General features: G+C 33.2%; 1 protein-coding gene across 3 annotated transcripts in view; it reads left to right on the top strand.

Moving 5' to 3' along the window:
- Positions 1 to 17,380, top strand: part of LOC117177563 (rho guanine nucleotide exchange factor 2) — a 422,353-nt gene that overhangs the window by 369,950 nt on the left and 35,023 nt on the right. For all 3 annotated transcript variants that reach the window (XM_033368379.1, XM_033368377.1, XM_033368380.1), the window contains one exon: positions 7,043 to 7,245. In XM_033368379.1, the coding sequence (XP_033224270.1) occupies positions 7,043 to 7,245 (203 nt within the window). The remainder of the gene's footprint in view (positions 1 to 7,042; positions 7,246 to 17,380) is intronic.

Below are 17,380 nucleotides of genomic sequence, written 5' to 3'. Positions count from 1 at the left end.
CCCCCCCCCCCCCCAGGGTTTACGTATGCATTTCGGTCAGACCACACTTGGGGTATTTTTAATGTTTTTCATTTTTCTGTACTAGCGAGATCCTCTGTGTTCATATTTAGTTTAAAAGATAATTTTTTGTTACTAAATAAATGGTTTTGCATAGAAAAATGTGTATATTTCTATTAAAACCTCCTACATTCACACCTAAAATAATGCATGAGTTCATGTTAAAAATTAAGGGTTTTAATTCCGTGAGAATTTCTTGAAAAATTTTTTCTTCGAAAGGCGCACTCTTTCCCTTTAATTTCCTTTTTGAACCGTTCAATTTGATTAATTTGTCTCTGAGTAATGAATTTTTGAAAAAAAAACTATTTTTCCTATGAATTTATTTGTTTATTGTTAAATATATCATCAATAATTTTAAAAAACACATATAGCGAAATTGTATCTTCAAGTAGAAGGTTCAAACAAGAACCATGCATTTTTCATATTTCGAGGAACATGTTTTCGATTTTTTTAAAGCGTCGGATCGATTTGACCCCCCTCCCCCTGGGGTTAAGTTAGTTGAATTATCAAGCAAAGAAAAACGATTTTTAACCAAAAAGTTGCATTTTCATACAAAAAATGAAATTCATTTATAACAGATGAAGTTTTAAATTAAAAAGATAAATTTTCAAAAAATTAGTTGAATTTTCTGCTGAAAAAGATCTTGGTCGAGTTTTCAGGATCAAACTATGAATTTTTTAACATGAAATAATTTTCTACCAAAGGAATTAAAATTTAAATCCAAAAAAAATGAATTTACAATTCAAAAAGACGACATTTTTCAACCATAAAGGACGAATTTTTAACAAAATAGTTAAATTCTCTACCATATAGTTGCTTTTTTATCCAAAAAAGATCAATTTTGTACTAAAACAGATGAATTTGTAATAAAACACAAATTTTTTTTATAAGTGGAACCTTTATCCAGAAATGATTTCAGTTCATTTTTCAACGCCAAAATATAAATTTTAAACAAAAAATAAATTTTCTACCAAAGTGTAAAGTTTTCAAGAAAATTGTATAATAGCTTAATTTCTAACCAAACAGTTGCATTTTTATTCAAAAAAGATTCAATTTCTGCTAAAGCAGGTAAGCTTTAAAATAAAAAAGCCAAACTTTCAGAAAAAGAGTTGAATTTTCAACTGAAAAGTTAACGAAAAAATGCAATTTTCTATTAATTAAGAACGTACCAAAGAGATTCGTAGAGAATCATTTGAAGAATAAAATTAGGTAAGAAAAAAATGTTTAATATTTGTTTTTTTTTCGAAATTCGCCTAGTAATAGGAGCATTTTCTGTAAATTTAAAAATCTTGTTTAATGAAGTTTATTTTTTAACTTGAAATAACTTCTGTACGTAGTTCTTTATTGCGACAAATTAGAAGTCTGAGAAATTAAACAATTCTGGCCTCTTTGGCGTTTGGCACCAAACAATAGACTATGATAGAACTATGCCTTCAAAATGAAATTATTTTTAACCAAATGAGAAAGTTATGTTGTATTTGTATCGTAATATTTTCATTTTCAATGTCACTCATAAATGACGGACTGCAGTACAGAACAAGATAAGCAACAAAATCGGAATTTTCTGGAGAACGAAGTAACATTCTGTAAAATCGAAATTACCATTTAAAGATAAAACAAACTTTGGTCCTGAGATGAAGTATTTTTAAATTAAAACAAGAAAATGTATAACTAAAAAACATCTAGTTTCGAGAAACAGAATGTAGAAGTTTACAATTTCAAAGTGACAGGAGCCTAAAACTGGAAAAGGCTCGGTTGCAAAAAACGATAAAAAGTACAATTTTCAGTATAAATAAAAAGTAACATCTTGCTTCTAAAATGTTGAGTTGCTAAATTGAGAGATGATTTTGATTAGAGAAAGTTAAACAATTACAAGTAAATCATTCAAGAATTCGGAGGTTCAAATTCTATGCGGTTTGGAAATCGTCTTTGAATAAAGACTACAATTAATTTTGTAATTTACAAACAAAACAAAAAAACACTTGCTCCGGAGATATAGGTCTTGCTCGCACTGTAACATATGAGTAAAAAAACCTCTTATGAAAGTGACTTTTGTAGAAAATAGAGATTTAAGACTTTTGGTGCAAATTCGATTGATTCAAGAGATGTTTCTTTGAGAAAAGAAGCGTTTTATTATTGTATTGTTTTAAACCAAATTTAGAAAAACAAATATGGTCAGAAAAGGTCTTAAAGAAAGGTAAGAGAATTAAAAAATATATATAAAGACGAGATACAAGTACATTCAACTATTTGCTTTTGAGTAACCAACAGTCTTATTTTACTATATTAAAAATGAAATTTCGAACAAATCCTTTTAACAAACTATGTATTAGATTGTTTGAGAATCTTATATGCAAAAAAGACAGTTTCGGAAAAATGTTGCTTATCTAGTTCTGCACTGCAATCATTAAAAAGTACATAATGTTTCAAAAATTATAATCATATGAATAAAACTATTCACAATTTAACAACTTTAAATACAATCCGTTTCAACATGAAAACATTACAAATTATATATAGTGTGGGTCAAAATAAAATAACAAAATGTCAGCTTTACAATTTGAAGGGCCTAAAATTAAAAATAGAATAGTGTCGAAAAGTGAACAATTGAACAATTCTGCAATTATTTCATTTTAAATGTAAAGTCTTAACAGTTGGCATTTTTCCAACTGAAAAGTTTCCGAATCAAATCTAATCAACTTCAAGTGCTAAAAATTAAAGGAGATTTTCATACTTAAAAAGTATGAAATTTCATATGTGCAAATCGTTTGGAGCCTCTTTCGCTGATTTTACTTACAACAACTGTTAAGAGGGGATGGATACTTGTGCGGGTGGAGAGTCACAGTGGGATGGGTCAAGATTTTCGCCGACAGCGCCGTCTACATTTATAATGACCTACTAATAATTCTATCCCCACTCCGCCGCCACTTGCCGTATCTAAGTGTATAATATCTTTATCAGGACTATCCTGCATTTAAGCAATGAATTTAGTAAATAAAAATATGAGAAAAGTAACTTATCATTTTGTGAAGAATGATTATAAGTATTTATTCAGTAAAAATTAAGAACAATAAAAGATTCCTGACTATTTGTAGATAACCGTGGCGTCAGAATTGCCTTCAATTTGACAGTCACCCATATAGTGCATCGTGGTTGCCCAAGCGTGCGTGTTGCACTCTGTATGTCAGAATTTTGTTTTAAATTAGGATTTTTTTAGGCACTATAAATTTGTGTATGAAAAAGTCTCCGGAAGGAAAGGTCATTTAAATAAAGTGAAAAATCTCATATTTAAAAAAAATGGCAACGTTTCGGACCCAATGTGGTCCCTTATCAAGCCTGTTGACAGATAATTTATTTAATATACGATAAATAAATAAGATCTTAGACGATAATAAATTATCAAAGCGTAAAAAAGAGAGAATCTTTCCATGGGATAGATTAAAACAGAAGAAAGTTAACAATAACAAGTGAAGTCAGTAAGGCTGAGTAAAACAAAAGAACAGTGACGATAAAATACATTATTATTAAATACCATTATTAACCTTTTATCTTACTTTTTATATTGTCTTTCAAGCCTTCTTGATAACGAATGAAATGATGTTTCAAAAATAATCTTTTTCCATCTTCATTTTTATATATTTACTTAATGTATTTTTTCGTCATTGTCCTTTTATTTTACTCAGTCTTACTGACTTCACTTGTTATTGCTAACTTTCTTCTGTTTTATTCTATCGCATGGAAAGATTCTCTCTTTTTTACGCTTTGATAATTTATTATCGTGTAAGATCTTATTCACTTATCGTATATTAAATAAATTATCTGTCAACAGCCTTGATAAGGGACCACATTGGGTCCGAAACGTTGCCATTTTTTTAAAATATGAGGTTTTTTAACTTTATTTAAATGACCTTTCCTTCCGGAAACTTTTTCATACATCAATCGAAGGTCGAAACTCAAGAAAAAGATGCACTATGAATTTGTGTTAATAACATTAGCTTAAATGGTATACTGGTAAATTAAACGTTTTTGGTGAAGATAATCGATTTTTTTTACGAAGGGCCGTCCGTGAACCGAAAACGAGCTGGCGGTTCAATAAAAAAAACTAATTCGTGCTAAAAACAATTCACGCGTAAGCCCCATACAATATTTTTCACGTCATTGGCATGTATTTTTTTAACGTTTATTTTTTTGTTTCGCGAAATTTTTACTGAAAATGCATGATTAACTTCGCAAATACTCTAGAAAGGTTTTATATGGCACTTATGAAGTTATAGCTATATAAAATGGCACCTTAAGTTTGTGCAAAACGCGTTAAAAAGCGACACTTTCATGTATGCACGGAAAAATTAACAAGTTTTGATCATGGCCTATTGTTTAATAAAAATCGAACATCACAGTGAGATCAATCCACAGAGTGTCTATAAAGTCCCGGGATGGTTAAATATTTCCTTAGGTAAAATATTTTTCAAAAAAGTGAAGGTTAATCCTGAAGTAAATTTCAACGAAGAATTCAATGGTGACCTTCATTTTGACCTTGAAGTTGACCTTCATTGCTTTTTGAAGGTCAACATTGTTTTTATCTTAATGGAAACCCCCTTCTTTTACATCTGCAATCGATAGAGCGGAAAATTCTACGTTCAGGTACGTACCCAAGTCATAGTTCAATTGTAACGTTCAAGATCAGTTAGAGGTTATTTGGAATTAACAAAGTTTTCCAAGAGGTCAGTGAAATTCCTAAAGTAAATTTCAACGAGAAATTCATTGGTGAGCTCTATATTGATCTTGGTGATGATCTTCATGGTTTTTTCAAGGTTTTTTTCCAAGTAGTTTACGTTTACGTTTAACATTACCCAGGAAAAACGACGTGGACGTAGTAAATTCTGTTCCCTTTAGGATGCTTGATTAGCTTGAGTCCCCTTGCCTCTCACGTTTCGGGGTGCTTGATTAGCGTGAATCCCCTTGCCTCTCACGCTTCAGTGAAGATGTTTGAACTGAAAACCTTGAGCTTCTTGACAAAAAGCTATGCGATTGTAAAAATGAGTTACAGTATTACGAATCATCTCCCTATCAATCAAAGTATCCTGTTGCAGAATCCTATTCTGCAATTCGTCTAATCTTTGCGGTTGCGTTGAGTATACTTTGCTCTTTAAATAACCCCAAAGAAAATAGTCGAGAGGTGTCAGATCAGGAGATCTAGTAGGCCACTCCATTCCACCTCTTCTTTCAATCCACCTTTAAGGGAACTGAGTATCCAAATATGCTCGAATCTCCCTACTGCAATAAGCCGCTGCTCCGTCTTGCTGGAACCAAATATTTTGAAAATTATCGCCTGTAATGTTCCTTATTCTTAAGACAATTTGGTTTCCGAGAAGTTCTTCACAAGCACAGGCATTGAGATTATCATCGATGAAGAAAGGGCCTATCAATGTATCATTCAAAATACTCGCCCAAACATGAATCTTTTGTGGATATTGTGTGTGACTCTCCAACCTCCAATCAGGATTTGTGTCGGACCAATATCTACAATTTTGCCTGTTAATTTCACCTTTTAAAGTGAAAGTAGATTCATCTGAAAATACTGTATCGTACAAGAAAAGAGGATCTCTATCAATTCTGTCCATCATAATTTCACAAAATTCAACCCGACCACGCATCATTAATACAGATACCCTCTCTCGTTTCGAAAGTTTAGCTTGCGCCATAATAATCTTTTAGCGAAAGATAGTAAGTATGTACTCGTAATACCTAAATACAGTTTCGATTCGTAATATTCGAATGGAAAACGGTGTAGAACTTATGGTATCGCCTTAGGTATTGAATTAGGTATCGAAAAACGGTATAGGACTGTATAAGTGTTCAAGGAGGAACAGAACTCTCACCAGAACACCTCGAACTTTTAATGAAAAATTTTCGCATGATTTTACAACATTCAAAACGCTGTAACCAAGATCATTACAGAGCTCACCAATGAATTTCTCGTTAAAATTTACTTCAGGAATTATACTGACCTCTTGGAAAACTTTGTTAATTTCAAATAACCTCTAACTGAGCTTGACCGTTACAATTGACCTATGACATGGGTACGTACCTGAACGTAGAATATTACGCTCTATAGATTGCAGATGTAAAAAAGGGGCTTTCCATTAAAAAAAAAACAAAGTTGACCTTCAAAAAGCCATGAAGGTCAACTTCAAGGTCAAAATAAAGGTCACCACTGAATTCCTCGTTAAAATTTACTTCAGGAATTACACTGACCTCTTGGAAAACTTTGTTATTTTCAAATAACCTCTACCTGACCTTGAACGTCACAATTGACCTGTGACTTGGGTACGTACTTGAACGTAGAATTTTCCGCTCTATGGATTTCAAATGTAAAAAGGGGGTTTCCATTTTAAAAAACGAGTTTGACCTTCAAAATGCTGTGAAGATCAACTTCAAGGTCAAAATGAAGGTCACCATTGAATTCTTCGTTGAAATTTACTTCAGGAATTATACTAACCTCTTGGATAACTTTGTTAATTTCAAATAACCTCTAACTGACCTTGAAAGTTACAATTGACCTATGACATGGGTACGTACCTGAACGTAGAATTTTTCGCTCTATCGATTTCAGATGTGAAAAAGGGAGTTTCCATTTAAAAAACAAAGTTGACCTTCAAAAAGCCATGGAGGTCAATGGAATGACCTTCATTTTTTTGAAAAATATTTTACCTGACGAAATATTCAACCGACCCGGGACTTTTTAGACACCCTGTATACTAGTGGCACTCTGAAGAAAAATCAAATCAAACATGCCATATGCTTCTGCTGTGAACTATTTCTTGTATATATGACCCTAAACATAAGGATTGAAAAGCGTATAATAAATTAGCTGACCATTGGTCGCGCTATCCTACATTTTTAAGTTTATACATCTATTTAAATAGGATATTATGAATTGATGAATATAAAATTCTTAAAACCTTAAAATTATTGATTAAATTAGATGAGCTGCGAAAAAAGGATACAGAACAGGCTTTACTTCTTAAAGAAAAAATGGAACTCCAAATGAAACTATTACATACGACCAATGTATATAGTGGAAATGAAATTGAGGGAGATAAAATTGAAAGAGGTGATAACGAAGTTCCGGATTACACAAGATTAGTGCGCAACGAGGGAATTGATTCTATTCAATTGTGGCAGGAGGTAAGTTATTTACTTTTTTGCTTCAGAACCGAAAAAAAAGAACATGCATGGTGATCATTCAAACTTCAGAAAAAGTCCAGGTTTTCCCGGTAAACTTTAGGCTGATTACAATTAAAAATGACAATACTCATTGCTTTATTTTAAAAGTGATTGATAATTATTTATTACAAAATAAATCATGCGTGGATTGTAGCTTATCAGATATTTTCATTTATGTGAGCAGTGTTAAAAGCATTCGCGCATTAATTTTGAAGGATTTCTAAGAGATGACGTTACCTTAACTGTATTGTATGGAAGTTTTACTTTTCTTTTTCAATTCGAGGAAAAGTACTGCTGAAAGTCATTGATTGCTTTTGGAAATTTGTGGAGATTATAGGGACTCCATCAATTAAAACTTGTGAGTGCTGTGATATCGAGGATGATGAATTTATGAGATTACTTGGTAGAAACCCATGTCAGATACAAGGTGAGCTTGCAGAATCATTGGTAGTTGATTGTTCAACCATTTCTAGATGCTTACATGCACTGGAAATGGTTCAAAAACAAGGAAATTGGATGCCGTAGAAAGTGAAGTCAACAAACGTGGAAAGGTGATTTTTCACTTGTGAAGAGCTACTCCAAAGGCAAAATCGAAAAGGGTTTCTGCATCAGATTTTCGCTGACGATGTGAAGTGGATTCGCTATGATAACCATAAGTGTAGGGCATCCTCAGTTAAGCCCGGCCAAGCATCAGCATCAACGCCAAAACCGAATATCCATGGATCGAAGTTCCTGCTCTGTGTTTGTTGGGATCAGCAGGGGATAGTGTATTATGAGCTGCTCCAGTCTAACAAAACCATCACGGAAGACCTTTATCGAAATAAACTAACATGATTGAGCCAAGCATTAAAGTAAAAACGTTCTCAATACGAGCTTCACATTGCAAAATCTATCAAAACATACTTGGAAACGCTGAATTGGGAAGTTCTACCCCACCTTTCGTATTCTCAAAACATCGTGCCGTCTGATCATCACCTCTTCTTATCAATGACTCATGGTCTGCCTGAGAAACGATTTACTTCTTATGAAGATACCAAAAATGTATTTATTTGTGGATAGGTTCAAAAGAAAAGTGATTTTTTCCACGTGGTATCCGCATGCTGTCAGATAGATGAGAAAAAGTAGTAGCTAGCATTGGACAATATTTGGAATGATCAAATGGTAATTACTTTTTTTCAATAAACCTGAACTGTTTAAATGTAAATAAGTGCCTCGCTTTTAAAATTACAGGATACATAGTTGTAAGTGCGTTTCGAAACTATCAAATGCGATGGACCGGCAAAATCTCCATATATGTGAGTACACAGATCGAATCAGGGGCGAACTACTGCATTGCTACTACCCCAGTATGGTCCCTAAACGAGAAGGTTACGTGGCTCGACTGCATGCTCTGTGGTGCGAGAAGGACCCAGAGCTCTCGCACTTTTCGCATCAGCTACTGCGAAACAGAGAAAGAGAGACCAACCGGGATCTGGTATCCACTAGAAGAAGAGCCAATGCCTTAAGACCAGGAGAAGCATCAAAATCCAGGTTTTTCTCTAGCCCAAAGATCTGCCTAAACTGGATGACGTGCTTCGTGAAGATTTTTCGGAAGTGTCTGACCTCTGGACCATCAGTTGTATTGTGTATGATGCAGCGAGAACTTTGACGGATGTAAGCCGTAAAACAAAACCAATGGCTGATCATAAGACTGAAAGACGAATGCGTCAATTTAGCACAAAGATAGACTGGGCATGGCAGTACTCGCTCTGTATTCAGTGTGTGACTGACTACATAAAATCAGACGCTAGAAGAAGTCTAGACTGGAGGAATAGATGATTTAGAAAATATAAAAAAATTTTTCTCTAACCCATCATAATTCTTCCAAGACCCTTCAGTTATTGTCGACTACCTGCCCAACCATTAGATGTTGAGGCATTTTGGAGAGCAATCAACGATGTCCATCATCCTCCGAAAGAAGATTCAAAGAATATAAATAGCTTTAAGGAGCTATGCAGTGTCCTCATAGTACGTGACGAAGAATGGTCACCTATCAGTACCGAGGAGGTGAAAAAATATAAAGAGGCATAAAGGACTATTCCGCTCCGGGACCCGATAATATCAAGACTTTCTAGTGGAAGAAGTTTTTTTCAAATCACCAGTCTGCACACATTGTATAAGATCTTCACAGCTGTCCTAAATGATAGGATCGTTTGGGCAATTGGAACAGTGCGGTGAGAGATGTACGAATAACGCGCATCGAAGAAAGCGTAGCAGGATGTAATTTAGATCTCTTCTGAAAAAATGAAGACTCAAAAGTATTGTAAGGCAAATCGCAGCATTTTTAACACACCCAAACTTGAATAAATTTCGTGTTTCAAATGATAACAATGATTTTTTTCGGGTGTGAGATGACGTCGTCAAGGTGTAAACCTGGTATTCTGTTGTATTCTTATGAACTATCATTTGTTTTTCAAGAGACTTTTAACATCATTTTCATAGCTTTTCGATATGAATGTGACCAAATCTGTAAACTATATATTCTAAAAAGTTCTTTTCTTCTAATTGAAAGTTCCTAAATTGAATTTTGATCGCCTATACTGGCTCTAACGCACAAAAAAAATGTTGCCGATAACTTTTTCACGTAGAATGACCCCAAGTAGAAGTTATTTAAGTGAAACTAAGGTCTCGGAAGCGACTTCTTTGAAACAATGGGAACTGAACCACAGAGTGAAAAAAAGTTACCTGGGTGAACAAATCAATTTTTAAACTAAAATCTTCATCGATTTGGAGACCTTTTTCTCTTTTAATTGTAGCCTATTAAATTTCTAAGACATTTGTGTGCCTAGAATACTTCAGAAAATATTTATAATGTTATGTACAAATTAATAAACAACCGGCTTTTCTGAGATATATGTGAAGTCGAATGTATCAAAAATTTTCCAATTTGTATTCGATATTACGGTTCTGCAAATCAGTTCATCTTGCTATTAACTTCTTACTGTGATTCTTTGCACACTGAGAGCCGTTGTTATTTATTTAAATAATCCTGATAAACAATGACCAACTAGCGTCTATATTTAACCAATTAAATAGCGTGGGACCAATGAATTTTATATATTGATTACGATACCGGTACAAGTCTCTCTTTAATTACCAGGACTTCTTACTCGAGGGTCTACGAGAAGGGAGTGTCTCCTGGTTCATTCATCCACCTGTCATTTAAGACAGAATTTTAATTCAATAAGCGTCATTCAAAAAGGACGCTACTCACAACGGATTCTACTACTCGATCACAAACTTCCGTTCACTAAACTATCCAAATTTATTAGAATTTGGATAGTTAGACGTAAGTGGTTGGGAATTGGACTTTTTTTCAAATGTTTATATGCATGATTTTTACCACTTTGCACTTCATATTTATGTGGAGAACTCGTTGTGCATGTTTGAATTTTAGTGTGGGGATTTTTAATCAATGAAAAATAGTGTGTACAACATTTATTGTAACGACTTAACACTTTTTCTTACGATGAAGAAACTTCGTTGTGCATGGTTGCGCTAGCTATTGAAATTTGTATGGGCATTTTACTTTGAATTGTTGTAAGAATGGAACCAGAAAAGTATTCGTAACGACTTTGAAATTTATCGTACGATAAAGACCTCGTTGTGCGAAGGAAGTTTTGGTTTCTTTTTGTTTAATATTGGAGGAGAATCCTATTTGTTTATTTTTAATACTTGTGGAATTCCCTGAAAATATATTGAATTTATTGCTAAAAGGGTCAATAATCTCTCCCTCATGTCATTCCACAATCCATGATTTTTTTGTTTTTTCATCATAATTTCAAATTTTAGTAAGAAACTTTATTGTAAAAATAAGTTTTATTTATTTTCTTGCTTTAAAAATAATGTTCAAGTTTAATTGTAAAATGTTTAGTATTAGTTCTAATGTTCTATCAGTATGGGAATCAATGCATTTTGTTGGTCGCCATTTACTGGAAAGGATAAAGTAAACGCAAATTGAACGAATCTCTAGATCAAAATAAATATCATTGAGATAAGTTTAAAATGCAACAGAACTATTACCAGTAATTAAATTGAGAGTATAAATAAACACAAAGCCAATCCCCGGTTAGAGAATAGTAATAATGTCACACCGTCAAGCATGTACTATAATAGTATTAAATTTAACAGACACTTACATAGATTTCTGCAGGTTTAAAAAAATAGAAGCTCTTTAAGAATTATAGAAAGCTTAAAAAATAATGAAAATATTCTTTAAGATTCCCCGGAAAATTAAAAATGACTTTTTATTTTAAAAAATTAATTTTAAGAGTATACTTTAAAAGATTTTATGACATCAAATGGAAATATTTTTTGCATGTAGGTATCTGTTTGAATGGGTGGGTTTTCTTTGAAGTTCATGTGCTGATGTGTTACCAGAACTCTTGCAAACTAGTACGTCTAAGAAAGGCAATTTTACATTTTATTCAATATTCATGGTGAACTGAATATTATGGTGTAATCGATTGAAAAATTAGAAAGTCCGGAGATTCCGGTATAAGCTTCGATTGGTTAAAGACTTTAGTTTCTAGATGTTTTATGAAGACGTTGGTTATTACGGGTGATATTGGAGATCCTTTTGCTGCTGCTGAGGTTTGTACTTAGAATTGGTTATTAAAAGATAAGTAAGAATTATTGACACAGTGTTCAATCAAAGGTATGAGATCGGGTCTAAGTTTGCAAAGGATGTAATAATATCAATTGTATCGGAGATAAGTACTTTCGCAGGTAGGAATCCTACGTCTAAACTCACTAAGATATCTTGGGGTTGAATACGAATCTGTAGTATCTTTTCGATAATGTCAAAAAAGTTTTGGACGTGAGTGAGAGTTTCCTGTGGAAGGATTCAGTTCTTTGATGAGGCAGCGTGCTCGGTTGTAAGTTGGTGAGTTTAATGCGCTGACGATCGCTCCGACTGGAACGTTGTTTTTGTGGATTTTCGGGAATCCGTAAAATCTTTAAGATGGGATTAGTAGATATTTATTTAGATATTGTTTTTCTGTCAAGTTTAGGTGTCTTGTAGAAAGTTTTTTGTTTTGTTTATTATTGAATAACTCTACGGGAAGTGATTTCTCCATAAAACTAACACTTAAAGCGATACAGGGAAAACATTAAAAAATTACAATTGATTATTATAATTATTAACAAACAAAGAATTATTAAAACTTCACCTTTTCCTATCAAACGCCCTTAGATTTGATATTTTGTCTACATTGGATCGCATATAATTTGACTAATCCTAACGGATTAAAGATATGTACACTCAAAAAACAAACAATAAAATTTGACAAAGTACTTCCAGTGAGTCACAGACCACTAACACAGTAAGAAACATCTCTGACCTTTCTCAGCTATGGAATGATTTCAACCTTATCTTAAGAGCACAATTTTGCAGTATCTTTCTCTAAAATACCGAAGGGTCAGGAATTTTGAATCCACTATGTATAATTATACCCTTTCACCTGAAAAGGCGAATGGCATACGGTACTTACACCAAACTCAACTTCCCTCCTCAAACTAAACAAAAAAAAAGAAAAAATAGCAATTAAAGAGCTAAATCGAAATAAAGACATAATATTGCCTGCGGACAAAGGCAACACATCAGTAATAATGAATAAAGAAGACTGCATAACAAAATCATGGACCTTCCAACTGACGATACATATAAAAAACGTAAAAAAGTCCAAACAAAACGAGCACTTAGCAAAACAAAGAACTTTATCAAAGAATTTAAACTTGACAGAAAAACAATATCCAAATTAATACCTACTAATCCCATCTCTACAATATTTTACAGACCCCCTAGAATCCACAATAACAACATTCCACTCAGACCGATCGTCAGCGCAATAAACTCACCAACTAGCAACATAGTATTTTTCCTCGCTACAAAACTAAATCCTTTTGCAGGAAACTCTATCACTCACTTCCAAAACTCTTTTGACTTTATCAAAAAGGTAAAACAGATTTAGGTTCAACCCAAGCTGTCCCTTAGGAGGATTTATGGGTTAGAAAGCCGATCAGATAAAGGACTCAGCTACTACCTAGAAACCCAAAGGACGAACAAATAGAAAGACAAGCACAAATCATTTATATCCGAGGAAGAATAAAAAATATTTCAAAAAAGAAGAATAAGACAAATAAAACAAAAAGAGGCGGGTAAAGACACGAAATAGAAAGATCGACAGGAGTTTAGGGATCCAGTAAGAAATGGTCACCGAGTCAAGAATGCCCATTGTAGCAACCTGAAAGCGAAGAGAAATTAAACAAAAAGACTCCACCGCAACAAGAACCGGGTCACCTTTAATTTAAAATTCTAACAACATGAAGGCATATAATTGAGGTAGAAAAGCTGGTTCACATGTTATATCTGACTCCAATTAATTTTTCTTTGATTTGGCCATCCATTTAACTACGCAAAAGTGTTCTTAAAGTAGAAGAGGTTGTTCACAGCCAACGCTGATTACTACTACTTTCCTAAGTTACCAATGATGATTAAATCCAGAAGTGAATTAAATAAAGATCGTTTTTCCTTCTTAGAGCCTATCCCAGGCATAAAGGAGATGAGAGAGCATTTATTATAACTTCTGAGTGAAGATGAATATGAATTAAGTGTGTGCTTAGAGAAGCCCAATTTATTATAGAATTGGCATACTTAGCCTACCATCGGCGAGAAAATTCGAGTCCTCTGGCTTTGACGTTGAAAATGTAAGGGGAAAAAATTATAGCCTTATGAAAGAGGGGTCATTTTAAAGGTGCAAATGAATCTTTTCCTGTGAATCTTTGTCAAAAGCCAGTCGTCGGACAAGCCGGAGCGAGCTGAATTAACCGTAATGAATAATCTTTGCATTTTTATAAGATTACGGCCGGGTAGAAAAACTGGCATTATGAAATCATGAATTACTTTTATTTTAATTATCACAATTAATTAATTTATGTAATTATAAGTGAGAAAAATATTAATGAAAATGAGTAATATTTGAAGTAATAATCCAAATATTTAGGTAATAAATAACTTATGTGAATTAACACTGCATTTTAAAATAAAATTCACGTTAAAAACGGTATTTTTTGGAATTTTTTCAATGTGAATAATTTTTAATTCATAAGTGAAGGTTTTCCAAGTTTTTTGAATTTAACTTTAACTTGTTTAAAGAAGTTTTATTTATTTAAAGAATTGTTTCCCCTTTTAAATCGTAAGAATTATAAAAAGTTATTTTTTGGAATTAATAATACAATGGACACGGAGCCGATTTTTCGATAAAATATCACTAAAATTCACAAAATACTATTAGTGTATAAAACATTTTTGTTATTAAAATATTTTAATTTTTTCATTATTTGTGTCCCACAATAAAAATATTTTCAATATTAATAACAATATAAATTACGGAGTTCGTCATTACAGCGCCATCAGACATGTGAAATATTGGGTATCTCAAATTTAATTTAGGAATGCTAATGAAAAAGTGCAGTGAATATCAATACATTGTAATGAAAAATGTTTTACTATGGTGTTGGCCGACCAGATGAAGTGATTCCAGAACAGTCTTTTGCATCTGGTTCGCAATGAACTGAGACTGATGTTGGCAAGCCGAGATTTTTTTTAGTTAGCTAATAAACGAAGCTTTCATACGTCCAGACCAGCCGATTGTAAGTTACAGTCTGCTCAGCTTAAAACGAATATTTTGATATTTCGCCCGTTTCTCTTCCTCCTTTGCCGTGATATTACTATCAGCTGTTGCCGAGAATTCAATCACTTGAACTATCCTCGTCTTAAGATCTTGGAGGATTTTTTAAAAAACTTTTACTCGTGTAAACCCGGTTGTACATCGTAGCCACGGATTAAGTGAAGTGACTTACCGCTGCCATGTACAAACACCGGCCGCAAAAATTGGAGGGGGAGACAGTCACCTCTGGATGCTTTCTTAGAGCTACAATTTGACACTCCACAGGTTTTTAGTCGTTTGCTTCCTATTAGTCGAGAAAGTTTTTTACAATGCGTTAGGTGTTTAATAAAACCGCCTTCTGAGCTGCTGTGAATACCTTAGTGACTGCTAAATGTTAAAGATGTTCATTGCATCTTGAATACACATTGCCTGTAGCCAAAAACACAATGGGATTCATATTCCTACATATGGTATTTAGTTCATGACTTAACTCACTATATTTATGTTGGAAACATTCCAAAAAATAACTTCTCTAACGTGAATTTGATAGAAAACTGCAATGCTAATGCACATAAGTTATTTATTGCCGAAAGACGGATTACCGGTTCTCAATTTTGAGGCCGCACGGTTAAATATTTTTGTCTAATTTTGTAGGTGTATCATCACATAACCATATCTCGAAACATACAGAGCCGGTTTTTAAATACAGTGTTTATATTTTGCTTAATAATCAAAAAAGGTAATATAAAACATTTTATCGAAAATATCCAACCATGCGGCCTCCAAATTCATAACCGATTACACATTCAGATAAAGGGCCTTAACTGTTGCGAATGTTTTTGTTTAGAGATCTTCAATTATACAGGCGGACAAGATTTTGACCCAGAAACCAGAATATATTTTTTCGAAGATTTTTGGCATAATGAATCTGAATCTGAGGTCTGAATTTCTCGATTGGCTCTGGTTTCCGAGATATCCTAACATAAAGGTGCAAAAACAGCGATTTTTGGCCTAAACGGAGGTAAACTGACAAACATAAAAAATTTAAAATGTGATATCTCAGCAAAAACAAAAGATATTTGAGCAAACTCTACGGCATTCGAAAGGGCAAGATCTATACTTTAAAATAGCGTTTATGGTTTTTGAGGGAATAAATTCGGACCTCAGATTCGGGTTCAGCTTGCGAAAAACCTTCGGAAATGTATATTCTGGGTCAGAGGGTCGATCTGATTTTGTCGGCCTGTGTTATCGAACGTCTGACTATATACATATAGGGACTATATACATAACGGAAATACAAGTTGTATAAAGTTATTCAAAATCATTTAAACACATGCTGAATATTTTTTTATGACTTAAGAATAACATAACTTATGAATAGGCTGCGCATTTAAAGTCTAATTTTTTATTAAAAACATAAAATAAAAAAGGCGTTTCTGAATTTTAAATCATATAACTCGTACTCAAGCCGAAACTCAACTTGGAAAAAACTGAGACGGTAAAACCGAATAATGAACTGAAATACAAATAATTTCCATTGTTTTTAACCCTCTCGGCGTACACTAGAGTGAATCTGCACCAGCACAATTTTCAAGTTTCTGGCATTTTCCTCTTTCACTTTTTCGAGGTATACCCCTACTACGACAAATATGCGGCATCTGTATGCATTGAATGCGGGCGTTTTGCCGAGAACTTAGGATTTCCTTGTATTTTTCAAGTATTGACATAATTTTTATGATAAATAAATGGTTTTATGGAATTTTCTTGTTATTTAATATATTTACTCTTACATGTCCACTCTGAAAGCACGAAATTTCCTATTTGGAAATATAGTAACTGCGGTGGCATGGGAAAAATGCTTAGTATAATTATATTACTTTTATATTTTTTTCTGCATGAACAATGTTTTAGCTAATAAATCGCGCTGGTTTCGTTGAATTTCATTAAAATGCAAAAAAATATATACATTTTTCAAAAGAAAAAATCATGTTTTCAAAAACATACTTTGTTTAAAACAATTTTTTTGAAAACAAAATTAATTTTTTTCTTAATTTAAATTGCCCAAAATATATGATTAAAAACTCATATTTTCACCCTCCTCCCCCCACCCGATACTCCATCATCCCAAAATATTTTTACGTCTATCCGGGAGCCCAAAGAATATGCATGAAAAATTCGATTCCGATTTGTCAAAAACTGCAGATGTAACCTCGCATCGGCCCCACCCCCAATGCCAGCCATACTCCTACAACCTGTCTGGGAGCTTAAAGAATATTTGTCCAAAATTCAGCGCTGTTTGTAAAAAAAGCTGGAGATTTTCATAAGCATCAGACGTTTTAGGCCACTTAGTTTCATATATTTCAAAATCTGTTCCTCCACTCGATCGC

This window comes from Belonocnema kinseyi, chromosome 7 (genome assembly GCF_010883055.1).
Source record: "Belonocnema kinseyi isolate 2016_QV_RU_SX_M_011 chromosome 7, B_treatae_v1, whole genome shotgun sequence".
In the NCBI taxonomy this organism is placed as follows: Eukaryota; Metazoa; Arthropoda; class Insecta; order Hymenoptera; family Cynipidae; genus Belonocnema; species Belonocnema kinseyi.
Note: the sequence above shows the minus strand (reverse complement) of the source record. Positions and strands in the feature narration are given on the sequence as shown.